The 25877-nt window shown below is 58.9% G+C and overlaps 4 protein-coding genes across 10 annotated transcripts; 1 reads left to right on the top strand and 3 right to left on the bottom strand.

Moving 5' to 3' along the window:
- Positions 1–360: 360 nt before the first annotated feature.
- Positions 361–2697, bottom strand: FAU (FAU ubiquitin like and ribosomal protein S30 fusion). Its single transcript, XM_069809394.1, has 5 exons — positions 2619–2697; positions 1007–1087; positions 766–910; positions 614–669; positions 361–519 (listed from the first exon to the last, which is right to left on the bottom strand). Exons 2-5 carry the CDS (start codon positions 1079–1081, stop codon positions 394–396), a joined length of 402 nt encoding a protein of 133 aa, XP_069665495.1. The 5' UTR covers positions 1082–1087; positions 2619–2697; the 3' UTR covers positions 361–393.
- Positions 2695–5401, top strand: MRPL49 (mitochondrial ribosomal protein L49). 2 transcript variants are annotated; one of them, XM_069809395.1, is made up of 5 exons: positions 2695–2825; positions 3081–3256; positions 3905–4049; positions 4131–4497; positions 4603–5401. In XM_069809395.1, the coding sequence occupies exons 1-4, from the start codon at positions 2754–2756 to the stop codon at positions 4275–4277; spliced, it is 540 nt and encodes a 179-aa protein (XP_069665496.1). In that variant the 5' UTR covers positions 2695–2753; the 3' UTR covers positions 4278–4497; positions 4603–5401. The 2 variants fall into 2 exon arrangements, 1 of the variants encoding a protein (XP_069665496.1); XR_011329256.1 differs by lacking the exons at positions 2695–2825; positions 3081–3256 and having other exon boundaries at positions 3793–4049; positions 4603–4869; positions 4911–5401.
- On the bottom strand, positions 5394–14267 carry LOC104317721 (pre-mRNA-processing factor 39-like). 2 transcript variants are annotated; one of them, XM_069809387.1, is made up of 14 exons: positions 14137–14267; positions 13347–13645; positions 12637–12762; positions 12119–12237; positions 11874–12041; positions 11277–11463; positions 11076–11183; positions 10808–10972; positions 10200–10326; positions 8402–8670; positions 7150–7334; positions 6952–7026; positions 5721–5847; positions 5394–5627 (listed from the first exon to the last, which is right to left on the bottom strand). In XM_069809387.1, the coding sequence occupies exons 1-14, from the start codon at positions 14231–14233 to the stop codon at positions 5562–5564; spliced, it is 2118 nt and encodes a 705-aa protein (XP_069665488.1). In that variant the 5' UTR covers positions 14234–14267; the 3' UTR covers positions 5394–5561. The 2 variants fall into 2 exon arrangements, with proteins under 2 accessions (XP_069665488.1, XP_069665487.1); XM_069809386.1 differs by having other exon boundaries at positions 5394–5630.
- A 401-nt stretch (positions 14268–14668) lies between these two features.
- Positions 14669–24866, bottom strand: SYVN1 (synoviolin 1). Of its 5 annotated transcripts, none has more exons than XM_069809391.1 (16): positions 24730–24866; positions 22655–22800; positions 22054–22146; positions 21259–21411; positions 21132–21180; positions 20376–20479; positions 20135–20261; positions 19201–19300; positions 19046–19111; positions 18551–18667; positions 18210–18361; positions 17739–17876; positions 17533–17646; positions 17272–17458; positions 16990–17126; positions 14669–16626 (listed from the first exon to the last, which is right to left on the bottom strand). In XM_069809391.1, exons 2-16 carry the CDS (start codon positions 22784–22786, stop codon positions 16466–16468), a joined length of 1830 nt encoding a protein of 609 aa, XP_069665492.1. In that variant the 5' UTR covers positions 22787–22800; positions 24730–24866; the 3' UTR covers positions 14669–16465. The 5 variants fall into 5 exon arrangements, with proteins under 5 accessions (XP_069665492.1, XP_069665490.1, XP_069665493.1 ...); XM_069809389.1 differs by lacking the exon at positions 24730–24866 and adding an exon at positions 24073–24123; XM_069809392.1 differs by lacking the exon at positions 24730–24866 and adding an exon at positions 24069–24096.
- Between the last annotated feature and the right edge of the window lie 1011 nt (positions 24867–25877).

Here is a 25877-nt window from a genome sequence, read left to right on the forward strand (position 1 = left end):
CCGCCCCTTTCCCTTCGGTTCCGCTTCGGCTCTTTTCGGCGCCCCCCCCCCCCCCCGGTCTTTTCCGCCAATCCCCGCCCTCGCCGCCACTCGGGTATTTCCGCCTCCCCCCTTCCCCAATACAGAACCAGTCCCCAGCAAGCCGCACGCTGCTCATAATTATCCTCCCGCCCCAAAGGCCTCACTGACGCTAATTAACCCCCCTCCCTCCCACCAGCACTCATTAACCACCCCCCAGCTGCTCGGGGACCTGCCTAAACCCCCCTCAAGGGCCAGTTTCACCCCCCAACCCCCTTCAAACTCCTTGAAATCCCCCCCCCCAAAAAACCCCAAAAGAGCCCCAAAAAGCCACCAAATGGCCCGAGTTTCGGTGCCGTTTACTGAAGCGGGGGCTCAGGAGTTGGCGTTGGGGCCCTTCTTCTTGCCAAAGCCGGGGACGACGTTCACGAAGCGGCGGTTGTACTGCATGCGCCGCTTGGCCCGGCCCGTCTTCTTCTTCTTCTTCTCCTGCTTGGCCACCTGGGGGGGGAAAGGAGGGTCCCCAAAATCGTGAGAGCCCCCCAAAACCGTGGGGAACCCCCTAAAGTTGGGGGGAGCCCCCCCAAATGCTCACCTTGGGGGTCTGGCCCCTCACTTTGCCGGCACGGGCGAGGGAACCGTGGACTTTCCCTGCAGGGGGAGAAGGAAAATGGGGCGTTAGGGAGCGCGGTTGGCTCGTTAAGCTAACGAGCACCCCGATAATTAGCAGACCCCCTCGAAACGTACCCCCCAGGAGGCGCGTGGAGAGCTCCAGGGTGGCGAATTCGGGGAGGGGGCTCTGTCCCAGCACGGCGTCATCGTCCAGGGGGGTCCCACCCCACAGCAGCACTTGCTCCTCGGGGGGGACGCCCGCCAGCGCCGCCACCCGCGCCTGGGGGGGGAACGGGACACCGGGGGGTCAGTCACCCCAAAAAGGGTCTTACTGGGGGGGGGGACACAACATGACCCCTCCCGAATTTCTACTCACCTTGATTTGGGCGACGGTCTCGGCACCGGAGACCTCAAGGGTGTGGAGGGACTGGGCACGGATGAAGAGCTGCATGGTGAGCTGGGGGGGGGAAAGGGGGGGAGTTTAGGGGGTCCCACCCTCCAAAAAAAAGGGGGGGATCCCCAGGAATGAGGGGGGGTGAGGGGGTTGTTACTGCTGCCCCCCAGCTCAAGAGACACCCCAGGGTGCTGCTCTGGGGGTCTCCTGGTCCCCACGTCTCTGCCGGGGGTGGATGTTTGGGGGGTCAGGGGTATTTTGGGGGGGGTCTGAGGAGTGTTTTGGGGTGCTGGGGGGGTGTTTGGGGACAGGGGGTGCTTGGGGGGATCAAGGGGGTGTTTGGAGGGGTTGGGGGGGTGTTTTGGGTGCATTTTGGAGGGTCAGGGGGGTGTTCGGGGGGATCGGAGGGTGTTTGGGGGGTGTTTTGGGGGGGTCAGGGGGTGTATGGGGGGATCGGGGGGTGTTTGGGTGCAGCTGGGGAGCGTTTTAGGGGAGTCCAGGGGGTGTTTGGGCGTGTTTCGGGGTGCCGGGCGGGTGTTTGGGGTGTTTTTGGGGGGTGAGGGGGGTGTTTGGGTGCAGCTGAGGAGTGTTTTGGGGAGAGTTGGGGGTGTTTGGGGGCATTTTTCGGGGTCAGTGGGTGTTTTGGGGGGGCCAGGGGTGTTTGCAGGCAGCTGGGGAGTGTTTTGGGGGCAGCCAGGGGGTGTTTGGGGGCGTTCTGGGGGGGGCTGGGGCATGTTCTCTGCGGCCACTCCCCGCCCAAAGGGACTTTGGCACCTGGCAAAGGCCCCTGGGGACGCGGGGCTGTGACGCCGAGGGGGGGGAACGGACACGGCCCAGCGGTGACACTGGCAGCACCCGGGGGGGCCTCCCCCCGTCAACCCCCTCAGAGCCCCCCCAGGTCTCACAGCCGCCCCCACAGCCCCACAGTAACCCCCCAAGGCCTCACAGACTCCCCATGGGTCTCCTGGACCCCCAATATATCTCCAGGCCCCCCCAAGGCCTCAGAACCCCCACAGCCCCCCTACAAGCCCTCGCAACCCCCCCAAGGCCTCTCAGGGCCCCCCATAACCACTGCCAGCCCCCCAATCACTCCCCAAGACCCCCTCAAGGCCTCCCCTCAACCTGAACCCCCTCAGTGCCCCCCCCAGCCCCTCCTAAAACACCCCCAAGCCCTCACAGCTCTCCCCCAACCCCCCAGTAACCCTCCAGGCCCCCCCAAGACCCCCTCAAGGCCTTCCCAGGGCCTCCCCCCGCAACTGAAACCCCCCTCAGACCCCCTCCAGCCCCTCCCACAACCCCTCACAGCCCCCCAATAACCCTCCAGACCCCCCTCAAGACCCCCCCAGCCCTCACAGCCCACCCCCAGCCCCCCAATAACCCTCCAAACCCCCCCATAACCCCACCCCGGCCCCCCCAAGGCCTCATAGCCCCCCCCCAAACACCCCAAGGCCTCCTACATCCTCCCTACCCCTCCAGACCCCCTAATAACCCTCCAGCCTCCCCCCAAGACCCTCCGCAAGCCCTCGGAGCCCCCCAATAACCCTCCGGACCCCCCCCAAACCCCCTCAGACCCCCTCCGGGGCCGCGGCCCCACCTCAGCGTCTCCTCAGCAGAACCGCGCCGCGGAAAAGACGGTTCTGCGCATGCGTGGGAGCCGCGGCGGCGGCGTGCTGACGTCACGCGTGCGTGCGTGCGTGCGTGCCGACGGCGGGAAGAAGGCGGCGACAAGATGGCGGCGATGGCGGCCTTAGGGCGGCGGTTGCCGGCGCTCCGCCGGGCGGTGGGGTGGAGGGGGGTGCAGGTAGGGGGTCGGGCTGGGGTTGGGGGCGTAAAGGGGGTTTGGGGGGCAGGGGAGGGGTTTGAGGGGGGCGAAGGAGGGGTTTGGGGGGCGGGGGGGGTCCTGAGGGGAGATGGGGGAGATTCTAGAGAGAGGGAGGGGGGATTTCGCGAGGGGGGGGGCTCCAGGGAGGAATTTGGGGGCGATGGAGGAGGAACTGTTGGGGGGGGCTGCTCAGGTGTGGGGGTTACACCCTGCTGCCGCCCTTTCCCTTTCCAGGGAGCGCCCCCCCCACCCCAGGTCCCCCCCCAACCCACCGAGGACCCCCCCACTGTGCTGGAGTCGACGGCCGACTACGCCTTCGTGGAGAGGCTGCTGCCCCCCACCCGCGTCCCCGACCCCCCCCTGCACCCCACCTACCCCACCCCCTCGGGCTGGAGCCCCCCCAGAGGTCAGTTTGGGGGGGGAGGCAAAGTCCCCCCTTCTTGTGTGTCCCCACCCCCCAGGGCAAAGTGATGCTAAGCCCTAATTAATGGCATTTACCCCCCGGTGTAAAATTACCCGCCCGGGGGGTCGATTGGAGGGTATTTACTGTTGTGGGAGTCATCGGGGGGGTATTTACCTCGGGGGGGGGGCAACGGTGGGGTATTTACCCCCAGAATCATAATTTCCCCCCGTGGGGGGGGTAATTACTGCTGGTGGGGGTGCAATGGGGGTATTTAATCTTGGGGGTGTATTTATGTCGGGGGGGGGGGGCTATTTACTCCTGGGTAGGGGATTATTTACCCCCAGAGGGCAATTAAGGGGGTGTATTTACCCCAAGGGGGGGGTAATTACCCCCGAGGGGGGGGCTGACAAGGAACATTTACCCCTGGGGATGGGGGGATTATTTACTCTCAGGGAAGGGATTATTTACCCCCAGAGGGCAATTAAGGGGGGGGTGTTTACCCCCGGGGGGGGCTGTTAAGGAACATCTACCCCTGGGGGTGGGAGGTATGTACTCCCAGGGATTATTTCCCCCAGGGGGGCTATTTACCCCAAGGGGGGGGGTGGTGTAATTCCTGCCCCTGGGGGTGTTATTAACCCCTCGGGGGGGGCTACAGTTACCGCTGCCCCCCCCAGACCCCCCCCCCGGCGTTACCGTACTTCATCCGCCGCTCCCGGCTCCACAACCTGCCCGTCTACCCCCACACGGTGAAGGGCAACCGGCGCCTCACCGAGCTACGGCACGTCGAGGGGGACATCTGGGTAAGGAGACGATTTGGGGGTGCCGGGGGGGGTACGGTGGGGTTTTTGGGGTGCTAACGAACCCCCCCTTTCCCCCCCCAGGCGCTGGAGCGAGAGCTGCGAGAGTTTTTGGGGGGGCTGGGAGTGAAGGAGCTGGAGGTGCAGGTGAACGAGGTGACGGGGAGCCTGCGCCTGAAGGGGCACTGGGAGCGGGAGCTGCGGGACTGGTTGCTGCAAAAGGGCTTTTAGCACCCCAAAATATATCGGGGGGGACCCCAAAAGTGACCCCGAGGTGCTGGGGAAGGGGGGGCACCCCGAAGTGGAGGGGGAGCCGCTCACGAGGCAGGGGGGACCCCAAAATGGAGGCGAAGGTGCTGAGGGGATTCTAAAATGGAAGCGAAGTTGTTTGCGAGCGGAGCAGGGGGACACACACAAAATGGGGGTGGAGGGCCCCAAAATGGGATGGAAAGTCACTCACAAGGGAGGGGGGTAGTCCAAAATGGGGGTGAGGGACCCCAAAACGGGCTGGAAGGATGCTCATGAGGGGTGGGGGGGGTTCAAAATGGGGGTGAAGGTCCCCAAAATAGGGTGGGGGGGTTCAAAATGGGGGTGAAGGACCCCAAAATGGGATGGAAAGTCACTCACGAGGGGTGGGGGGGTCTAAACTGGGGGTGAAGCTGCTCAAAAGTTGGGGGGTGACCCCAGAATGAAGGCAAAGCCACTCGTGAGCAGTGGGGGACCCCCAAAAACCTGCTCGGGAATGGCAGAGGGTCCCCCAAAAATGGATTGGAAAGCTGCTCACGAGGGGTGGGGCACCCCAAAAATTGATGTGAAGCTGCTTGTGAGCCCCAAAACAGGGTCCTAGCCCCTCACGAGCAGCAGAGGCACCCCAAAACAGGGTCCAAGCCCCTCATGAGGGGCAGAAGCACCCCAAAACGGGATGTAGAGCTGCTTGCAAGCAGCAGGGGACCCCAAAATCAAGTCAAACCCGCTTGCAAACAGCAGGATACCCCAAAAACGGAGTCAAAACCCCTCTTGAGCGGCAGAGACACCCCAAAATGGAGTCCAAGCCCCTCGTGAGGGGCAGATGCGCCTCAAAATGGGGTCCAAGGCTCTCATGAGGGGCAGAAGCACCCCAAAACGGGATGTAAAGCTGCTTGCGAGCGGCAGGGGACCCCGAAAACCGAGTCAAACCCCCTCTTGAGCGGAAGAGGCTCCCCAAAACAAGACAGAGACCTACTCCCAAGCGGCGGGTACCCCAAAACGGCATCACCCCCCTTATCACGAGCCCCCCCCAAATGGAACAAACCCCCTCTGGTGACCGCCAAAATTCCCCAAAACCAAAATAAAACTCTGCAGGGGGGCTCCTCGCAGTGCCGTCTCTTTGTTTATTTACATCCCCCCCCCGCCTCCGCCTCATTGCAAAGGTGCGGGGTGGAGGGGGCCAAAAAAAAAAAAAAGTACAGAAACGTGTTTTTACTAAAGGGAGGGTTTAGAAAAGGGGGTGGGGGGCGAAGTTGGGGCGTCCCCGGCTCAGCTCTGCGAGTAGTACTGGTTGTAGTTCCACGGCGTCTGGTAGCTGTAGGCGCCGTAGCCGTGCTGCTGTGGGGACAGAGGGGGGGTCGTCAGCGTCGCCCCCACCCCGCCACAGCCCCAGGGCTCCCCCCCGGCCCCCCCCAGCCCCCCACCAACCTGGTACCAGTAGTTGTAGGCGGAGGGGTTGGAGCCCACGTCCCCCCCGGACGCAGAGAAGTTGAGGGGACCCAAAAGGCCGGCGGCTTCATCGGGGCGGAGGCGTTTGTCGTCGGGTTCGTCCGAGCTGGGGGGGGGACGGGGGGAGAGAGGGGTGAGAAGGGGGGAGGGGAATCGGGGGGGATACAAGGGGAGAAGTTGGGGGATAAAAGGGGGTGAATCGGGGACCAAAAGGGGAGAAGTCAGGGGGACAAAAGGGGGAAAACCAGGGGGATAAAAGGAGGAAAAATCGGGCAGAAAAGGGCAGAAATTGGAGGATAAAAGGGGAGAAATCGGGCAGAAATTGGGGGATAAAAGGAGGAAAAGTCAGGCAGAAAAGGGGGAAAATCAAGGATAAAAGGGCACAAATCGGGCGATCAAAAGGGGAGAAGTTGGGGAACAAAAGGGGGAAAATTAGGCAGAAAAGGGCAGAAATTGGAGGATAAAAGGGGAGAAATCAGGCAGAAATTGGGGGGTAAAAGGTGGAAAATCAGGGATAAAAGGGCAGAAATTGGGGATCAAAAGGGCAGAAATTGGGGGATAAAAGAGGGATATAAAAGGGGTGAATTTTGGATAAAAGAGGATTTGGGGGATTAAAGAGAAGAAATCGGGGCCACAAAAGGGCAGAAATAGGATTAAAGGAGAGAGACCAGGAGATAAAAGGAGAATTTGAGATAGGAGGAGAAGTCGGGGGGATTAAAGAGAAACTGGATAAAAAGGGGAGAAATCGGTCAGAAAAGGGGAAGAAATTGGGGGATAGAGGGCACAGGTGGGATTAAAGGAGAGAGATTGGGGGATGACAGGAATTTGGGATAAAAGGGGAGAAGTGGGGGGGATAAAAAGGAGCAAAGTCGGGGTTAAAAGAAGAGAAACCAGGGGATAAAATTGGGTGAAAATGTGGTGAAAATGAGGGAATAGAGAGGCAAAAATTGGGGGGCTAAGAAAGGGGAGAGCTCTCGGGATAGAAGTGGCAGAAGTTGGGGTAAAAGGGGTGAAGTTGGAGGATAAAAAGGGAAGGTGGGATAAAAGGGGAGAAGAGAGGGGATAGAAGTGGAGAAGTTGGGGGATAAAACGGTGAAATTGGGGGACAGAGGGGGAGAAGTTCAGGAATAAAAGGGAGAAACTGGGACACAAAATGGGAGAAATGGGGGGATAAAAGGGCAAAAATGGGGGGACAAAAGGGTCCCCTCACCCATTTTCAGGGGCCCTCTTGCGCGCCGCGTGCTGTTTGAGGATCTTCTGGTGCTCGTCGTAAGCCGTCAGCAAGCTGCGGGGGGGAAGCAGGGAGAGCTCAGTGTGGGGGGGAGCGACATGGGGGCGACCAAGGCCCTTTTGGGGCCACCGCGGTGCTTTTTGGGGTGTCTTTTCCCCCCGTCCCTGGATATCCAACCTGTGTATGCTGGAGCCGAAATCCTCGAGGAACTCGACGCGGCGTTGGGAGAAGATGAGTTTGGCTTCATCGGGGAGGGGGCTGCGCAGCGCCCGCTCGAAGCAGCTCATGGTGTTGCCTTCGTTTTGTCGGACGTCGGCCCCGAATTCCATTTCCAGGAGGTTGGCGTGGAGGCGGGCGTTGTCCTGCACCCACCGCCGCGTCAGATTGGGGGGGGGGGGGGGGGGATGACAACCCCAAAGGGGTTTGGGGAGCCCCCCCATGAGGTTCTGGGGTCCTCAGTGGGGTTTGGAGAGCCCCGAGGGCATCCGTGGGGTTCCCAGTGGGACTGTGGGATTCCCCAGGGTCAGGGGAGGGTCCCCAGGGGGGTTTGGAGAGGGCCCCCCATAAGGTTATGGGGTCCCCAATGGGGTTTGGGGACCCCTGAGTGGGGCTGTGGGGTCCCGAGAGGGTTTTGGGGAGCCCTCAGTGGGTCTAAAATGTCCCAAGGAGGGTTTGGAGAGCCCCAAGTAGGTTTGTGGGATCCCCCATGGGGTTTTGAGAATCCCCCCAGTGAGGTTATGAGAAACCCCAGTGGGGTTTGGGGACCCTTGAGTGAAGCTGTGGGGTCCTGAGAGGGTTTTGGGGAGCCCCCAAAGGGTCTGCAGGGTCCCAAGGAGGGTTTGGAGAACCCCAAGTAGGTTTGTGGGGTCCCCAATGAGGTTTGGAGAGCCCCCCCGTAAGGTTATGGGATTCCCAGTGGGTTTTGGGGACCCCAAGTGAAGCTGTGGGGTCCTGAGAGGGTTTTGGGGAGCCCCCAGGGGGTCTGCGGGGTCCTGAGTTTTGGGGGACCCCAAAGGTATTTGTGGGGTCCTTACTGGGGTCTGGAGAGCCCCAAGGGCATCCATGCGGCCCCAGGTGGGATTTAGGGAGCCCTCAGTGGGTTTGGGGGCACCCGAGCCGGATTTATAGAGCCCCCATGGTGTTTGTGGGGCCCCCCAATTGTGGTTACAGAGCCCCGCAACGAGTTTTGTGGGGCCTCCGAGAATTTCTAGAGCCCCAAAGGGGGTTTGTGGGGTGATCGAGCCCCCAGTGGGGTTTGTGGGTCCCCAAAAAAAGTTTTACAGGGTCTGTGGAGCCTCCGGCTCCCCGAGACGACATCCAAGCGATGACACTGTTTTCAAGGGAGCTGAAATCCCGTCCCACTCTCTCCCCCGCCCTGCCCCGCCCCCGGTGCTCGTTAGAAGTACCCTAACGAGCCTTTCCGCCTCACCGGATCCTTTTCCAAGGCATCCACCAGCACTTTGCGAGCTTTGCTGAGGTTTTTCTGCACCTTGCAGGCTTGCCGAGCCAATTTGACGGCGTAGAAGGAAGCGAGGGGCAGCCCTTCGTTAGCGTGCATGGCTTCCAACAGCAACGCCTCCGCCTCTTCCAGGTTTCCCTGTCGTCGTTCCAGGCTGACGCGGCGTAACCGGACCATCGCCAAACCTGGCACTACCTCCTCGAAGCAGCGCAGGATACGCCGGGCTTCATCCAAATTCCCTGGAGAGGGCAGAGATGTTGGGGGGGGTCCCACAGGCAGCCTCGTTGCCTCCCGGTAAATCCGGTGGCAAGAGAAGATGGGATTTAGGGATAAATTAAAGCGGTTTGGGCTTCTTCCCAGTTCACTGTGGGGCACAGATGGGGATGGGGGCAGTTATGGGGTCCCCGGGGCAGCTACCACCCTTCGCTTGCAGCCCCGTTTCTTCTCGTTAAAGCAGTGGTAACGTGGAACAGGTTTTGGGGCTAAATAAAGCGGTTTGGGTTTCCTCCAGGTGCCCTGCAGGGCACAGACAGGGATGAGAGCGGTTATGGAGATCCCCAGGTTGCGTTTTGGGGTGAAATGTGGCTCTTCTGCCCCAACACGAGAGTGTTTAGGAGCGAAATGCAGCATCTCAGCCCAAAAAGGGGAGTATTTGGGGGTGAAATGCTATGTGTCGGCCCCAAACTGGAGCATTCCAGGGTGAAACGCAGCCCCTTTGCCTCAAAATGGAGTGTTTGGGGATGAAATGAGGACTCTGCGCCCCAAAAAGGATCATTTTGGGGTGAAATGTGGCCCCTCTGCCCAAAAATGGAGTTGTTTGGGGGTGAAATCTGGCCCCTTCACCCAAAAATGGAGCATTTTGGAGTGAAATGTGGCTCCTTTGCCTGGAAAAGGAGTGTTTTGGGGTGAAATTTGACGTCTCGGCCCAGATGAGTATTTTGGGTTGAAATACGGTATTTCAGCCCAAAAAAAGGAGCGTTTCGGGTGAAATGCGACCCCACCACCTGAAAACAGCACATTTTGGGGCAACATGCAGCTTCTCAGCCCAAAACGAGCGTTTCGGGGTGAAATGCAGCCCCTCTTCCCAAAAAAGGAGCCTTTTAGGTTGAAATACAGCCCCTGCGACCCAAAATGGGAACATTTTGGGGTGAAATTTGACATTTCAGCCCAAAAATGGAGCATTTGGGGGTGAAATGCGGCATTTCAGTCTGAAAATGGAGCATTTTGGGGTGAAATGCGTCTCCTCCACCCCAAAAGGGAAGCGTTTTGGGGTGAAATTTGATGTCTTAGCCCAAGAATGGAGCACTTTGGGGCAAAATGCAGTATCTCAGGCCAAAAAGGGAGCATTTGGGGATGAAATGCATCTTCTCTGCCCCAAAACAGAAGCATTTGGGGATGAAATGCAGTCCGCCAGCCGAAGGAGGGAGTGGTGTGGGGTGAAAAGCAGCCTTTTCGCCCCAAAACAGAGCATTTTGCACTGAAATTTGATGTTTTGGCACAAAACCAGAGTGTTTTGGGGTGATGTATCTCATTTCATCCCCCCAAAAAGCAGCAATTTGGGGAGAAATACAGTGCCTCAGCCCAAAAACGGAGTGTTTGGGGGCAAAATGCGGCCTCTCCACCCAAAACGGGAGTGAAATGTGGCATCTTAGCTCAAAAATGGGGCTGTTTTGGGGCCAGCCATGGCCTTGTGCCCCAAAAAGTCCCGTTTCAGATCCCGCCGCCCCTCCCTGCACCCCAAAAATTGTCCGTTTTGGGGCTACTTCACCTTGTTTCTCCTCGAAAGCAGCCCAGAGAAGGTGGATGTTGGGTTTTCTGGGCAGATGATAACCACACGCTCGCTGAAAAACGCTCCTGGCTCCTGTCACTGTGTGATTTTCCAAATACTTGGTGTACTGCAGGAAAAAAAAAAGGCGGAAAAAGGGGGGGGGAACAGACAGACGGACGCATGAGCATCCCCCCGCCGCCCGGCCGGGCGGGGATGTGCTAAATCGGGTGGGGGGCACTCACGTTAAGACCCCTCTCTTCCGAATTTCCTGCGCCCTCTTAGGCAGGGGGAAGGTGCCGTGGGCGGGTAAAAAAGCAGCAGCGGAATTTAAAAAAAGGGTGTTAGAATGGTGGTTTTTAGAAGAAAAAGAGTTAAAAACAGCCCCCGCCATCCGTCGGGGGGTGTAAAGGGGGATTAAAAAAAACAAACCCCCAAACGAACCTGGTTTTCTCTTGGGGTGAGGTTTTTTCTTTTGGGGGATTTTGGGGGGGGGGGCAGGCGGCATGAGGGATGTTTGGGGGTTTTGGGGGGGGGGGGGGAAGACGGGATCCAGCTGTGGGAAAACAGGGAGCGGGGATGGGATGGGGGGGCCGTTGCGGCGGTCTCACCTTGATCCAAAACTCCTCGTAGAGGGCGCAGGCAATGACGCAACGTTCAAAGAGGACAATGGTGCGTTCGTGCGAGCCGGCTGCCATTTCATAATCCAAATAATCCCGCCAATTCCGTAACTGAGCCCTTTCCAACGGTTTCACGTGGAAATAGGGACGTTTGATCTATTGGGGAAAAATCGGGGCGCAGACGTGAAAACGGGGTCACGGTGTTTTGGGAAGGGGAAAGGGGGGGATCGGGGGACACACCAGACACTCATCCTCATACCCCGTCCTCGAAATTCCAGCGTTTGCTGACTTCCGCCTCATTTTGAGCGTAGATTTGTTGCCGCATGGAGATCACCAGCTCCCGGATTTTTTCCTGGTCTAGATCCTCCTGGGAATTAAATGGGATACAGGTGGGAAATGGGGGGGGGGGGTCTCCAAAGACCCCCACGCACACCCCCAGGACCCTCCTTCGGGTGCTTACCTGGGTGTCGGTCGCTGCCGCTTTCCCCTCCACGCCAGGGGGCAGATCCTCTCCCGGCGGCGCTTCCGTCCCTTCCGGCTCTGGCGGTTTCGGCACGGGATCGGTGGCCAGCTTGGATTGGACCCAGAGAAGCTCCTCCGGGGACAAGATGTCCTTCGGGGGGTTGTGGAGAACGTGTTCCTTGAACCTGGGGTGGAGGAGGGACAAGGGTCAAATTGGGGGGGGACACGGGGGGACACAAGACCCCCGGCGGTCCTGGCACAGGGAACGGTGAGGATTTGGTCACCGCGTGATTTTCTGCAGGGGTATTTTATTGCCATGGGCGTTTTCCATGGGGATACTTTGCTGCCGCGGGTGTTATTTTCCAAGGAGGATGTTTTATCGCTGCGGGTAAGGAACTCTTTTACCACTGCAGGTATTACTTTACCCAGAGCTATTTTACCGTCATGGTTATTTTCCACACGAGATTATTTTACCACCATGGCTATTTTCCACAAGGATACTTCGCCACCGGGATGTTTTGGCACCATAGATCTTTTCCTATGGGGGACCTTTTGCCGCCGCGGGGGTATTTTTCGCACCGGAGCGGGTACGTACTTCTCCCAGTGATGGTTGTAGAGCTGCGTGGGCATGGAGAGGACACGGTCGTAGATACCAGTGACGGCACGCAGGTCTCCTTGTTCCCGTTCCCATTCCACGTAGAGTTCCCACAATTTATCCGAGCGGAAATCCATGCCGGCCGCCGCCACCGCCGCCTCGAAGACGCTAACAGGAGAAAGACGAGGAAGTGGGACGGGCAGCGGCGATCGCCGACGCCGTTTGCCGCATCGCTTGGCACTTACCCACGGATTTTTTGGATGGATTCAGGAAGATTCATGTCCAGGGTGGATTGGAGGTAGGAGATGTAGTGGATCCACAGGTCCATGCTGAGGGGGATGGACTGCAGCCCCCGCTCAAAAACCTGCCGGGGGGGACAACACCGAGCATCACCAACTGTCCCCACACAGGACGGGGGATCCCAAACGGGTTGGGGTGCCCAATGCCCTGCCAAAAAATAGGGTGAAACAACCCAAAATGCCGCCAAGGAGGCTGGAAACAGGGGGTGAGAAGAGTCGGTGACACCCCAAAATAGGTTGGAAATCCCATTTTGCCAGCAAAAGCAGCATGGAAACTGTGCGGAGATGCCCAAAAGATGCCGGGGACCCCTCAAATCCCCCCTCTGCCCACCAAAGAGGGGAAAACAGGGGAGTGACACCCCAAAAATAGCCAGGGACCCCCAAAACACCCCCCTCTGGCCACCAAAAAGGGGAAAACAGGGGGGTGACACCCCAAAACCAGCACAGGGACCCCCCCACCGCACCTCCTCGGTCTCCCGGCTGCAGTCAAAGCGACGCTCCATGTCAGCGTATTTTTTCCAGTACCCATAGCAGTAGGGGTAGTGGGCGAAGAAGGCGTCGAAGGCTTTGCGGGCAGCGAAGAGGTGGTTCTGCGGTGGTTTTTGGGGTGAAAACAGGCAGTTTTGTAACAAGAACAACAGCAGTTTAGTATTAGGTGTCTTCTAATAAACTACTTATTAATTGATATTAATAATTACATGTGAGAAATTGCCTTCGTTGTGAGGAAAACCAGCCCTGGGCAGCAGAGGATTCCATGTGGCTTGTGCTGGGGTGAGTTTTAATTAGGGTTGTAACGAGGCTGGTGGCTTGAGATGAGTTTTAACAGGACCAGCAGCTCAGGGCAAGTTTTAACGAAGGTTTTAACGGAGTCATAGACTTGGGGTGAGTTTTAGTGAGACCATAAACCTAGCATGAGTTTTAGCAAAGGTTTTAGTGGACCCATAGACTCGGGATGAGTTTTAACGAAGGTTTTGGTGGAGTCATACACTCGGGATGAGTTTTAACGATGGCTTTAACAGTACCACTGACTCAGGACAACCTTTACTGAAGGTTTAATGGGGCCAAAGACTTGGGGTGAATTGTAGCGAAGGGTTTAATGGGGCTGGTGGGTTGGAGCATGTTTTAATTAAGGTTTTAATGGGGCTGTTGCGTCTTAATGAAGATTTTTACTGACCTCTTGCTCCACATACTGCAGGAGCTCGGTCCAGGCGGTGAAGTCGTGGGGGTTGTTGCGCGCCGCCTGCCAAAACTTCTCGAAGTCGAGGGGGTAGGTGAGGGTGGGCTCCTCCGCGGGGGGCTCAGGTTCCCGGGGGGGCGGGGGTTCCTCAGGAGCGGCCGGGGGGGGCTCCTCAGGCTCAGGGGGGGCAGTGGCGGCACCATTGCAGCTCTGAGGGATGGGGGGCGGAACGGCAGGGTCGCTGCGCTCCTCTTCGGTGGGGCTGGGGGCTGGGGGTGGCAGCTCCGCCACAGGGGCTGGGGGACACACACAATGATGCACCATTACCCATGGGCGGCCTCGTCCCAGCTGTTGGCGGGGGGGGGGGCGCCCAGGAACCTGACTGGGGTCCCTTTGCTCAGCACCCCCCTCCCCTCCCGCTTTGGTCCCCACTGCAGCACCCCAACCCCATCCCACCCCATTAACCTCCCCCTCAGCTCCACGCCCCCACCACCCCACATTGCCTGCCCCACAGCGTCCCCCCACCCCACATCCCCTGCCCCATGGCCTCCCCCCGGCCCATATCCCTTACCCCATGGCCTCCACCCCCATTCCCCTGCCCCATAGCCCCCCCATCCCCTGCCCCACAGCCCCCCTCCCACACACATCCCCTGCCCCACAGCCTCCCCCCACCCCAATTAATCCCCAGTTCCCCCCCCCCAAGCCCCATGTGCCCCCAGACCTGCCCCACACCCCCCCCACACACCCCTCACCCCCTCAAACTCTCCCTCCCCGCCCTCCTGCTCACCGGGGGTCCCGCTGCCGCCGTCCCCGCCGTCCCCCAGCGCTCCCTCGGCCCCACCGCGGCCCGGGCTGGCCGGAGCCTCCGGCCCCTCCGCCGCCATTTCGCCGCGCCGCTACGTCAGCGCGCATGCGCGGCGCCGGGACCCGGATGAAGCGGCCAGTGAGGCGGGGGGCGGGCCGGAGCGGCGACGGGGGCGGAGCGAGGAGGCCGCAGCGCCGCCTGCTGGGCGGGAGGAGCTACAGAGACGAGGGGCACACAAGGGAGGCGGCCATAGAGACGAGGGAAGGGGCTAGAGCGACTTCCGGTTTCTCTTCCAATGCCATAGAGAGACGGCGGGGAAGAGAGGCCAGAGCGGCCGGGAGGCTCCGTGACAACCATAGAGACTTTGGGATTTTGGGGAAGACAGACCAGAGCGGTCAAATGCCCCTTGAACAACCGCAGGGGAAGGAACCATGGCTCGGTGAGCGACCACAGAGACAACGTAGCAGGCCTAGAGCGGCCAACCACCGTCTCGACCAAGGGAAGAGCGCCAAGCTTTACTGCAACCTTTATTCCGCTGTATTTACAATTAAGCTATTAAAAATTTATACATTATTTACAAATTAAATAATTCCTCCAACGCCGACGCCACCCGAAAGGGAAAGGAAACTATTCTGGGGGGAAAGGGGGTGGTTTTGGGGTCAAACGGCCCCAGTCCAGTCGCCTGCGTGTCTTCGGTCCCTCCCCCTTCCCGTGGTTTCCACCCCAAAATGAAGGAAATTTTGAGGAATCCACAAAAAAACCCAAACAAACCCCAACGCCAAACAGAACCGGCCACAAAAATTCATTATTTTGGCTCCAAATGTTTAAAAAAAAAAAGGGTTAAAAAAATGAACTCCCCAAAGCAGCTCCGCAGTGATCTCCCACCACTGCTTCGTTATTGCCAATTTCCTCGTTAATACGCTCAAGCCTGGGGCAACAAGAACCAAAACTTTAAGGGTAGGGAGAAAAAAAAAAAAAAAAATCAGCCTCGTTACTGAAAATAACCAATCCTGCTCCTCCCCACCCCCCAAAAAATCACCCACCGCCACCTCCTCACCGCACGCCATCCTCTCACCGCCACCAGTTCTGGTGCAAAAAAAAATGCCATTTTCCACCCCAAAACGCTCCGTTTGCCGCCGTCTCCGAACGCGGTTTTATTTTTTTTCCCTGAGATATTTGGGCTCCTCGAAGCCCTTTTCGGTTCAAAGAGGCACTGAAGAGTCACGGCGTCCCTGGAGCGGAGAAGAAATGTGGCGAAGAGGCAGCGGTGCCGGATATTTTTTTTTCGGCAAAGGCGCCGGTGGCGCCTCACCGGCACGGTGGTGCCTCGCCAGTGCAACGCCAGAGCCATCGCTGACCGCCGGTGAAAGGAAACGAGGCAAAAATTTCACGGTTGGGAGGTGGCCAGTGACCAAGAGACCAAAAAAAGAAGCACCTCCCGGCACTGTCGGCAGAGCGAAACCGGTAAAAACCAGTTTGGGCGCACTGTGGCACCAGTTAGGGACCGGTCAGGTTCAGGCGGAGCATTCCGGGGTTTATTAAGTTGCCGTGTGGTGCCGGAGAGGCGCCGATCGGCACATGGTTCCCCCGATGGGCTTGAAGGGGGGGATATTTCGGTGCTGGAAGCAGCTTTCCCCAGGGGTGATGGGTTAATACTGTTAACGAGGTTATCTGCTAACGAAGGGGGTGGGAGGTGAAAGCCGGGGAGGGGTCACCCCAAAATCCCGGGGACCCCGGTAACGCAGCGGCAACTCAAAGCCGACACAGCTCGAGGTGGTTTCGGCTGCGTTGATGCCACCGGTGACGACCTGCTCTGCAGCCGGGAGTGCCTGGAGATGACTTTGGGTTAAAAACGGGCCATTTTGAGCAATTTTAAGCGGCACCTGCACTCGCTTGATCACTGTCACCGCAATCAAACCCCGTCCTTAATTACTGCCCCGAAGCGGGCGTGGTTACCCCAATACAGGCAACCGCCGGTTCCAAAACACACACCGGATCCTGGCTCACTGGAGAGGTAGAGAGAATTGGGGTGAAAAAAGGGAAAAAGAGGGAAAAACAGGTCAAGACACGTGGCCGTTTGCCGCGGTGCCGTGGAAAAAGAGCCAGCAATGTTTTAGGGGCGCCAACGGGCGCAGCCGGGAATCTGTTTTGCTTCCAGACCGGGGTTTTGGTGAAAAACGGGGGGGAAAAACAAGGCAGAAAAAGAGGCGCCGTTCGGCTCGTGGCGTCCAAGGCTCCGGAGACGCCGAGGACGAGGGTCGGCAACCCCGAAACGGCGCCCGCGGCGCATCCGCGGCACAACTGGCGGGCGTCAGTGCGAGGCTGCCGGTGGCGACGCCAGTTTCTGTAGCCGGCGGCGGCGGAGTTCTGCTGTGTCGGGTTCATCCAGCGAGGACGAGCCTTCGCCGCCATCCTCTTCCTCCTCCTCCTCCTCGGCGGTGAAGCCTTCGGCGCCCGCTGGCGCGGTGGGATCTGGTAAAGGGGGAAGGCACCAGTTCAGCATCCAGTAAAACCAGTAAACCCAGTTTTAACCGCGAGCTAGGCCCAGGATCAGTGTTTTGCTGGGAGATGGGCTCCCCGCAGTGTTTTAATGGGGCATTTGGCTTTTTGAAGAGAAGACACTGGGGCTACACGTGGCTAATTAACGGAGGAATTGAGGAATTAACAACCGTGGTAACTAGCCGGCAACACAGAAATTATAATTAGACAGTTATAAAAGGGTATGGGGGTGGTTTGGGGGGTCAGTCGGACCCCCCAGGATCCCCGTTCCCCCCCACGACGGCGCTGACGGTCTCTCCCGGGGTGTTTCCCCCACCCCGTGGGTTCCTCACGCACCAGCGGCAGCCGTGGTGCTGGCACTGCCGGCGGCGGTTGCGGATGCCGAAGGGCTGCCGGGCGAGTGGAGCGGGGTGGGCTCCTCGGCGGGGGTCTCGCGGGTGGAGGGGGGCCGGGAAGCGACGGGCCGGGGTGACCTGGAGGGGAGAAAATGAAACAATAAATCAAGATTTGGGGCAATTTCAGGGATTTTTTTAGGCAGGGCATGGCTTTGCCGTAACCAAATCTTGCCTGCCTGCTCTAGACAACCCCAAACCCCCCTTTTTTTTTCAGCAAAGTTACCCGATGGTGGCCAGGACCGTCAGGTATTGGTTGATCTGCACCATGGCAGCGTCGAGGAGGGTGTGGATGTTCTGTAGACACTGTAACCGCGCTTCCAGGTTTTGCCGATCGTGGCCCTCCATGGCTCGAAGTTCTTCCTCCGTCAAGCCGGCAAAGCCGGCCGGTGGCACCGGCATCGGCGGGAAGCCTGCAGTGAGAAGAGGGGTGAGGGGAAGAACCCCAGGGGTTGAACCCCCAAATCCTTCCCCATCCCTGTCTTACCGAAGAGCGGCGGCCACGGCATTCCCATCCACGGCGGTGGCAAAGGAAGACCCGGCACCGTCCCTGCCGCCGCAGCTTCTGATCCGGCGTTGGCGGAGTCACCGGGCCGGGCGGCTGCGGTGACAAGAGGGACGTTGAGGGTGGCAGGGGAGGAGGGAGCCCCATTTCGGCAGTGCCAACCCCTCAGATTTCGGGAGAAAACTCACCCGAAGCGGTGCCGGAGCTCGGTGCGGTGTTATCGGCACTGTTGGGCGGTTGAACGCCGGGAACCGGTGGGAAGGGACCAACCGGTGGCCAGAAGGGAAACATGCCCGGGGGGAAGGGGGGAAGGATTCCCTGGGGAACTGCAGAGGGAGAAGAGGGCGGTGAGAGCCCCAAACGCCCAAATTTCCTTCACCGCAGCCAGCTGGAACACGCCAGGTCACCGGTTTGATAACCAGGCTTAACTGTGCCGGCAAGAGTTTCCCCAAACCCATGCTGTCACAGGTGGAAATACCACTGGCTTGCGCCGCCACCCAGTGACCTGACTTCCCAACCCTCTTCTCCAGCTGTTTGCTCCTCCAGCGCCGCGGTGAACAACCCTGGCAAAGCTCAACCAGCACAGCGATGGATAACTGGCGGTTGGTGGCACCCGTTCCACTGCGGAGGGGTGATATCGGGGCATAAAAGAGACTCACAGTTGGGGGGCTGAGGAACTTGGGGGGTCTGGGGCGGCGGCGGGGCTTGCTCCGGCGGTTCGGGAGGCGGCTGTGCCGGGAGGGAAGCCCGTAGAACATCCATGCGGCAGGTGGGACATGTCTGCTGGCGCTGGAACCATGACCGCAGGCAGCTGGAGAGGAGACAGACACCATTAATTGCACGGCAAGGCCACAGTGGCGGCAAAGACCTCCCCAAAACACCCCACCACCACCTCCACAACCACCAAGCAGGGCCGTTACCTCACCGCCAACACCAAAAACGCTGGAGACGCCGTAATTGAGGGGATGGGGAGCGTGTGCCACCCCCGTTCCTCACTCACCTGGTGTGGAAAATGTGGTTGCAAGGCAAACGCTTGGCGCCCGTCACCATCTCCTCGCGGCAGATGATGCAGACGTTGTCCATGGCCTGCAGCTCTTCCGGCGTGGCGTCAGGGTAGCTGCGCGGGGAGGAGAGTTAGGTGGAAAACGCTGGAAAAAAAACCCTTCCCATCATTTTAGGGGGTGTTTGAGGGGGATGTGGGAAGGTAGCCGGACTTCTTGGTCCTCCCCACCGCCAGCCGACCTTTCCTCCTCACTGTTATCCACCAAATTTTTGGTTAAATTAGGCTTTTTGGCAAGAGGAGCTTGAGTTATCCACGACCCCGTCACCCTACAGGGTCCTTCCGACCTCTTTCCCGTGCGGCAAACGAGCCATTTTCCTCAAATTTTGGGTTTTTTTGGGTGGATCCCACCACAAAAGCAACCCCGGAGGAGATGTCGACGGAGCTCAAAGCACCCTGGAAGGGACGGAAGCGGCGTTCTCCCATCTTACTCACAGCGTGTTCATGTTGCGGATGGCCCGGCGGGACATGATGGCGTCCGTCACCGCTTTCTTAAACTGCCTGGAAGAAGATAAGGAAGTGGTGGGATCAAGCCGACGGCACGTCAGCAGCCGCGCCGGAGCCGGAGGCCGCCTCAAAAGTCACCTCACCTCATTGCCAGGTACATGGGGCGGATGGCGAAGAGCGGGAAGGTGTGGACTTTGATCATGATGGTCATGAAGGCCATGTAGAGGAGGACTTTGATGAAGCCTGGGGGAAAGAAGAACATCAGGGTCTTATTCTTGGACAACCGAGGGTTGGTTGAGGTGGGACGGGACCTCCGAGGTCATCTGGTCCAACCATCCGCTCACGTAGGTCACCAGGAGCTGCTTGTCCAAGACCGTGACCCAACGGCTTTTGAGTATCTCCAAGGACGGAGGTGCCACCGCCTCTCTGAGCAACCAATCCCAGCTCTCTCAGCCTCTCCAGTCCCTTTGTCAGCTCGGCGGCCCCTCGTTGGGACATTCTCCAGCCTGTCCCAGTCCCTCTTGGACTGGGGAGCCCAGAAGAGACCTCAGGTCTCCAGATGTGGCCTCACCACCCCGATCACTCCCTCAACTGGCTGGCAACCCTCCCGGGGCACCGCTGGTCTTCGTTGTTGGCTTGTGCTCAACCTGGTGTCCACCAGAAGCCCCAGTTGAACCATTGCCCAGCATATACTCGTGCTGGGGGTTGCTGGACTGGGCCCGACTCTTCTGTTGAACCTTGTGAGGTTCTTCCTGGACTGTTTTTCCAGCTGGAAAAGGTTCCTCAGGATGGTGGCGTGACCCTGTGGCGCATCAGCCAACCCCTCCTGGTTTGGTGTCACTGGCAAAGCAGCTGATGGGACACTCTGCCCTGTCACCCAGATCTTTAACTAAGATGGATCAGACCTTTGGGTGCTGCTGAGCACTACTCAGACTTCATGCCTTCATTGCTCCATGGCTAATTGGGCTTTGTAACGATGCATCAAGCTTTATCGGGCCACACCCAGCTGTGAAGCCCCACCCCCAACCCCAAAATTGGGTGGGACGAGAATAAAAAAGGGGAAAGAGAACAACGTACCCGTGAAGAGCTCCGTGTACAGCATGTAGACGGCTTTGCTGTCCCAAGGGTTCTCGTTCTGCAGGTCGATGGAGTGCAGGACGTACTTGATGAAAATGGTGAGAACCATGGTCATGAGGATGGCGTACTGCGGGGAGGAAGAGCGCGGCAGGCTGTGAGGTCCAGGCCAAAGAGCTGTTTTGTCTGTCCCCGGGGATGGACGTGGAGGTTTGTCCGTCCCCAAGGAGAAGCCATCTCCTACCTCAAAGCCGAAGACGAGCTGGACGGAGGCTCCTCGTGTGAGGATGCTGTGGTACGCGTGGTTAACGAAGAGAAAATCCAGGATTCCCAGGAGGAACATCAGGGCTGCGGTGGGGGAAAGGAATCGGGATGAGGGGATAATGAGGGAAAGAGATAATGAATGTTGAGGTGGGGGGAGACCCCCAAAAACTAAAGCTCCAAGGATCACACCCCAAAACATATCCCACCACAAGAGGGGGACCCTCGAGGAGCATCGGTCCCAGGGAGGGCTAAATGGCTCTGCACTAACGAAGGGCCGAATTAACACATCCTGGTAATGAGGTTGTCTCTTTTGAAGCCCCCTCTTCTTCAAGCCACATCTTGTGTCCTCATGTCTCACCAAAAAAACCCCTCAATTCCTTCAAAAGATGATTTTTGTGTCCCTAAATGTGCTTCTCTAGAATCAGAAAAATATTTCACCGTGGATCCGGCCTCGTATTTTTCCCACCCGGCAAAGCCGGAGCTTATTAAACCCCCAGCAACCCCATCCTGCTCCCTCTGCAGCCCCATTAACACACCCTTGTTAATGAGACTGCCCTGATAAGGTTTATCGAGCGCCGATGGTCGCACGCTCTGCTGCACCGGGTTCTTCCCCAGTTGTATGCAAACGCGGTGCCAAAATTATCTTTCCTGACCAGATACCGGCAATGCGCCAAATGGCAAAGCGCCCGTGGCCGGGCAGGATCCGGCCCAGCATGGAAAAAAGCAAGATACTCACAGACAATACGGAAGTGGAAGAGCCAGGAGATATTGGGGCTCCTTTCCATCTGTAAAAGAGGTGGAGAAAGGGTTGGTTTTCCCAAAAAGGCTTTTTTACACCCGATTTCTTGCCACCCGGCACTCACAAAGTCCACCCGATCTTCGGCCAACCAGTGGAAACACTTGAGGAAGAGGAGGAGGGTGAAGAGGGCGACAAAGCGAGGGCTGAAGTCATCCCTGAAAACGGTGAAGGCCAGGCACGTCTCCGTCACGGCGTACCACGACCGCTCGAGTAGGTGCTGCGGGAGAGGGGGAGGCGGTGGGGGGTGCGGTGGGCTTACCCCCAGCCTTCGCTCCCCGTTTTTGAACCCATAATGGTGCCCGAGGTTCAAAATCCCTGCCAAAACGGAGCCAAAGGACTCGCAGCGTTCAAACCCCCCCCCCAAAATGGAGCCAAAGGACTCTCAGGGTTCAAAATCCCCCCCAAAATGGAGTCAAAGGACTCTCAGGGTTCAAAATTCCCCCAGAACGGAGCCAAAGGACTCTCAGGGTTCAAAATCCCCCCCAAAATGGAGCCAAAGGACTCTCAGGGTTCAAAATTCCCCCAAAACAGAGCCAAAGGACTCTTGTGGTTCAAAATCCTCCCCCCAAGCGAAGCCAAAGGACTCTCAGCATTCAAAATCCCCCCCAAAATGGAGCCAAAGGACTGTCAGGGTTCAAAATCCCCCCTCAAACAAAGCCAAAGGCCCCTGAGGGTCCAAAATCCCTCCCAAAATGGCATCAAAGGCCTCTTGGGGTTCAAAATCCCCCCAAAAGCTCTCAGTATCCACACACCCCTGTGGGCTTTAACCCCATCAACAGCACCAACGTCGCCTCCAGCACCGGCAACGGATCCGCCCGTCCCCGGCTCAGAATTTAAACCATTCCTCGCCATCGCTCACCTCCATCTCCGCTGCCCGCAGCTGCCCGAAAAACACCTTGCCCATAAATTTACCCAGGAGAAAAACCAACACGAAGGCCTGGATGTAGAGAACCTGCGGGGGGAAAAATGGGGAGGGGAAGGAGGTGATGGGGAAGGAAGCGATGGGGAAGAACACGTGGCGCAGCCAAAACTCGTTTCAGTGGCAACTGGATGCAGGGGAGAGTTTGACGCCCCGAATTTGGGTCCCAGGGCATGGAGGAGATGGTGATCGGGTACCGGCTCGGCCCCAACCCCGTTTTGGGGCTGCCCAAGAGCTCCCGCGCGGGCAGGAGGAAGAGGCAGCGACGTCTTCCCACCCTCCCCATGCGCCCATCGGCGCTGCGGCAGCTCTCGGCGCAGGTGCTCACTCTCCCCAGGGGGTGTCCGGCGTTTTCAGTGAGTGCCGTTAAACGGAAAACGACCCATTTCAGTCACCAAAAGCAGAAGTGAGCCATGATGAGAGCTCCCACACCGCCCCCCGCCGGCGCACCACGAAGCCACCGTGCGAGATGGCAGGCCTGTTCCCCGTCCCAGCTGTGGGGATTAATTACCCGCCGCTAATTAATTAGCTGGGTACTTACAGCCATGCTGGGGCTGGATTTGGTGAGATAAACCACGGTGGGATAGAACTGGTGCTTCAGGTAATAGGCATGAGCCACCACTGCTGTCGTCAGCGCCAGGCTCCCCGCCATCACCACCGCCGTGCAGAGCATCTCCCCGGCTCGGCCTGCCAGATTAAAAACCATCAAATCACACCAAAAAAAGGGATTTTTGCTAAAAAAAAAAAAACAAACCTAATTTAGTGTAACATAGAGGATTAAATGGCCACTCTCACACCTTCAGGACACGATCAAACCTCTTTCTGGGGCGATTTCTGAGCCCAGCAGGAAAACAAGACCCTACAACTAATGATGCCGTCAACGACTTGGTTTTATTTAACCTGCTAACAATTCCTGTGAGTAACAAAAAACACGCAGCTTCAGACAGAGCTTTTCTGCCCCAAAAACACTCCCAGCAGTGCCACCAGCCTGTGTCCTACATACTCGGCGTCACCAGCTGCTGCGTCCCCACGTCCCTTCTCCCGTGGCCCCAAATGTCACCTCCTTGTCCCCAGCTCTTCCCCAAGTGCCACCTCCTTGTCCCCCTGCCCTCTCCCTCCCTGCAGTAGGGGACCAGGCACCGTCCCCATCCCAGCACCTTCTGTCCACCTCCCCATGTCCACCCCTCCTCCCCCCGCCCCATATCCCCCCTCCCCACTTGCACTCCCTCAGGTGCCAAATCAGCCCACCCCCCCCCCAACTCCCCCAGCCCCACTTGGTGCCCCTACATCCCTCCAACATCCCCTGTGGCCCCCCAAAGTCCCCTGTCCCCCCTCACACTGCAGACCCCATGCTCTACCCCACTGCAGGCCCCAACTCCCACCCTGTGTCCCCCCTCATGCCCCCCCGTCTCTCTAGCTGTCCCCAACGTCCCCACCTCCGTGTCCCAGACATCCAGGTGCCCCACACGTCCCCCCCATCATGTCCCCTACCCCTCTAGCTGCCCCCTAATGCTCCTCCACACACGTCGCAGCCCCCCGTGCCCTGTCCACCCTCGGGCCCCAACTTTAAGGGCCCCCATGTCCCCCTTCCCCTCTCAAGCCACCTGCAGCCCCCCACCCCGCTCCCCCAGTGCCCCCCCAAACCCCTGCCCCTCTAAGTACCCCCAATACCCCCCGATCCCTCCAAACCGCGCCCCACATATCCCCACCCTCCAGGTGCCCCCCCCTCCCCATTTCCCTGTATCCCCTCCCAGCCCCGCAGGTGCCCCCCCCTCATGTCCCTGCTCCCCCCCCACTCCCCCGTGTCCCCCCTCCCCATATGCACGCCCCTCCCCTCACGTCCCCTACTCCACCAGGGTCCCAACATGTCACCGGGCCCCCGAGCTCCCCCCTTTCGCTCCAGCTTCCCCCCAAACTGCCCCCCTCCCGCCATGCCCCCCCTCCCACTCACTCACTCACTCAGATCGAGCCCCGCCGCCGCCGCGCCCCCCCCCCAGCCTCCAAGGCCGCTCCCCCACCGGAAGCGCCTCAGTGCGCGACACCTCACTTCCGCCTGGGCCGCACAACCCGCAGCCCGGGGGTGGGTGGGAGTGTGTGTGGGAGTCACGTCCTCGCTGCTTTCCCCCCCACCATAACGGCTCCCCCCCGAGGGAGATGCTGAGGGTCTCCCTTCCCCACCTGCTCTTCACGTGTGGCGTGGAGGGGGGGGCTCACAACGCCCCCCAACCCGCTGGGCTCTTTCCCCCCCCCCACGCCCGCACTTGGTACGGTCCCAGCTGCCCCGCAGCCGGCGGTTGTGTGGGCGGGAACGCCAAGGGTCCCGTGTCTCGCTCTCATTGGCCAGCCCCAACGGCATTCGACCAATCAGAAAAATCCCCCGCGATGAGCCGCTTAATCAGCGGCTGTTGCTAGGGTAGGGGGCGGTACGGGCGATGAGTTGCGCTCGGCCTCAGCCCTCCCCGCTCTCCTCGCGGCGCGGCCTATGGCGGGGGGAATAACACCCCCCCCCCCCGTTACCCCCTTCGCGGGCTGGCAGCAGGCCCCGAGTTCCCCTCAGCCACCTGGGGAGACCCAAATTGAGCCGGATTTGCCCTTTTTTTAGCCCTTTTTTCATACCTCGCGTCACACCTGACGGGTTTGTGTCCCCACCAGGCGCTTCGCAGCCCGGTTTTTCCTCAGGAAAACCCGAAATCCCTCACCCGGCCCCGCGGGGGGGGGGGGGGGTAACGCACGCTCCGCCTCCAGCCACCCCACTCTTCACACTTGCCCCCTCACAGAGCCCAGCCTATGAGCGACGCCTCCTCCGCCGCTCCACGACTCTCATTGGCTAGCACCGCCCAGCGTCCCGCCTCTCCGCCTTTGACAGGCAGCGGCCGGTAAGGGAGGGGGGGAAGGGGTGGAGGCCTCTTCCTTCTCTGCCTTCTGATTGGCTGGCGCCGCGGGCGCGCTGCCTATAGAAGACGGCGCCCGCGGGAGGGGCGGGGTCAACTGTGTTCCTCGCACGCGCCGTCGCTCCCTGCGCGCTCTGCTCAGGTGAGAGGAAAATGGCGGGAAAAGGGGTTGGGTGCAGCGAGGCGGCGTCGTTGCTCCCTGAGGCGATTTCTTCGTTTCCTCCAATTTGTGAGCGGAAAAGGGGGGGTGCCATGAGGTAAACTTACCCCCTCCCACCCTGTTTGCTGAGGGGAGACCGAGCCCTGGCGCTGTGAGGTGAAAACCAGGTTGTAAATCCTTTTATTTTCCCTTTTCTACTTCATATGCAAGGGAGCAATGTGGCACGGTGCTTTATATCCGTTGCGGTGAGGGAAAAGGGTTTTTAGAGGAACATGGAGGGGGGAAATTAAATCTCTTGGGGCTCTACCGTCCCCAGGTACTATGTCCTTTTAATCCTACCTTGGGATCAAAGGAGAGGGGGCAAGTACAACCCTTTAAATATTCTTCTGTTTGCTTGGAAAATTCTCTGAGGAAGGAGAAAGAGGAGAATTATGCACCTTTTTACCTCATTTAAGCCAGATTTTGGTGTTCCTGAGCACAAGTAAACTGTTTCGAACAGGAGGATGCACTAATATGGGAGTAAAAATGCTCTTTTCTAACCAAGTGTGGTGGTTTGTGAGGGAGCTACCCTAATGTCTTCATGTCCTGAGGAGGTGGCAAGCCATGTCTTGGAGGCTGGGTGATGGTAATACTACCAAAGTGCCTGAAATGAGAAATATAAAAGGGTTTTTATTATTTCATTGATAGCTTTCAGGGTAGTTGTTGAGCAGCTG

This window comes from Haliaeetus albicilla, chromosome 22 (assembly GCF_947461875.1).
Source record: "Haliaeetus albicilla chromosome 22, bHalAlb1.1, whole genome shotgun sequence".
Taxonomy (NCBI): domain Eukaryota; kingdom Metazoa; phylum Chordata; class Aves; order Accipitriformes; family Accipitridae; genus Haliaeetus; species Haliaeetus albicilla.

Excerpts from the sequence above, each read along its gene's own strand:
- FAU (XM_069809394.1), bottom strand. The coding sequence starts at position 1,081 with ATGCAGCTCTTCATCCGTGCCCAGTCCCTCCACACCCTTGAGGTCTCC. Across the intron at positions 670-765 it reads CTCCACGCGCCTCCTGGGGG|GGAAAGTCCACGGTTCCCTC; the intron begins GTACGTTTCGAG and ends CTCCCCCTGCAG. Across the intron at positions 520-613 it reads TGAGGGGCCAGACCCCCAAG|GTGGCCAAGCAGGAGAAGAA; the intron begins GTGAGCATTTGG and ends TTCCCCCCCCAG.
- MRPL49 (XM_069809395.1), top strand. The coding sequence starts at position 2,754 with ATGGCGGCGATGGCGGCCTTAGGGCGGCGGTTGCCGGCGCTCCGCCGG. Across the intron at positions 2,826-3,080 it reads TGGGGTGGAGGGGGGTGCAG|GGAGCGCCCCCCCCACCCCA; the intron begins GTAGGGGGTCGG and ends TTCCCTTTCCAG. Across the intron at positions 3,257-3,904 it reads TGGAGCCCCCCCAGAGGTCA|TTACCGCTGCCCCCCCCAGA; the intron begins GTTTGGGGGGGG and ends GGGGGGCTACAG.
- LOC104317721 (XM_069809386.1), bottom strand. The coding sequence starts at position 14,233 with ATGGCGGCGGAGGGGCCGGAGGCTCCGGCCAGCCCGGGCCGCGGTGGG. Across the intron at positions 12,763-13,346 it reads TGCAGTATGTGGAGCAAGAG|AACCACCTCTTCGCTGCCCG; the intron begins GTCAGTAAAAAT and ends AAACCACCGCAG. Across the intron at positions 7,335-8,401 it reads ATGCCTTGGAAAAGGATCCG|GACAACGCCCGCCTCCACGC; the intron begins GTGAGGCGGAAA and ends CGGTGGGTGCAG.
- SYVN1 (XM_069809388.1), bottom strand. The coding sequence starts at position 22,819 with ATGGTTTTTAATCTGGCAGGCCGAGCCGGGGAGATGCTCTGCACGGCG. Across the intron at positions 18,668-19,045 it reads ATCCGCAACATGAACACGCT|CTACCCTGACGCCACGCCGG; the intron begins GTGAGTAAGATG and ends CTCCCCGCGCAG. Across the intron at positions 18,362-18,550 it reads AACCACATTTTCCACACCAG|CTGCCTGCGGTCATGGTTCC; the intron begins GTGAGTGAGGAA and ends TCTCCTCTCCAG.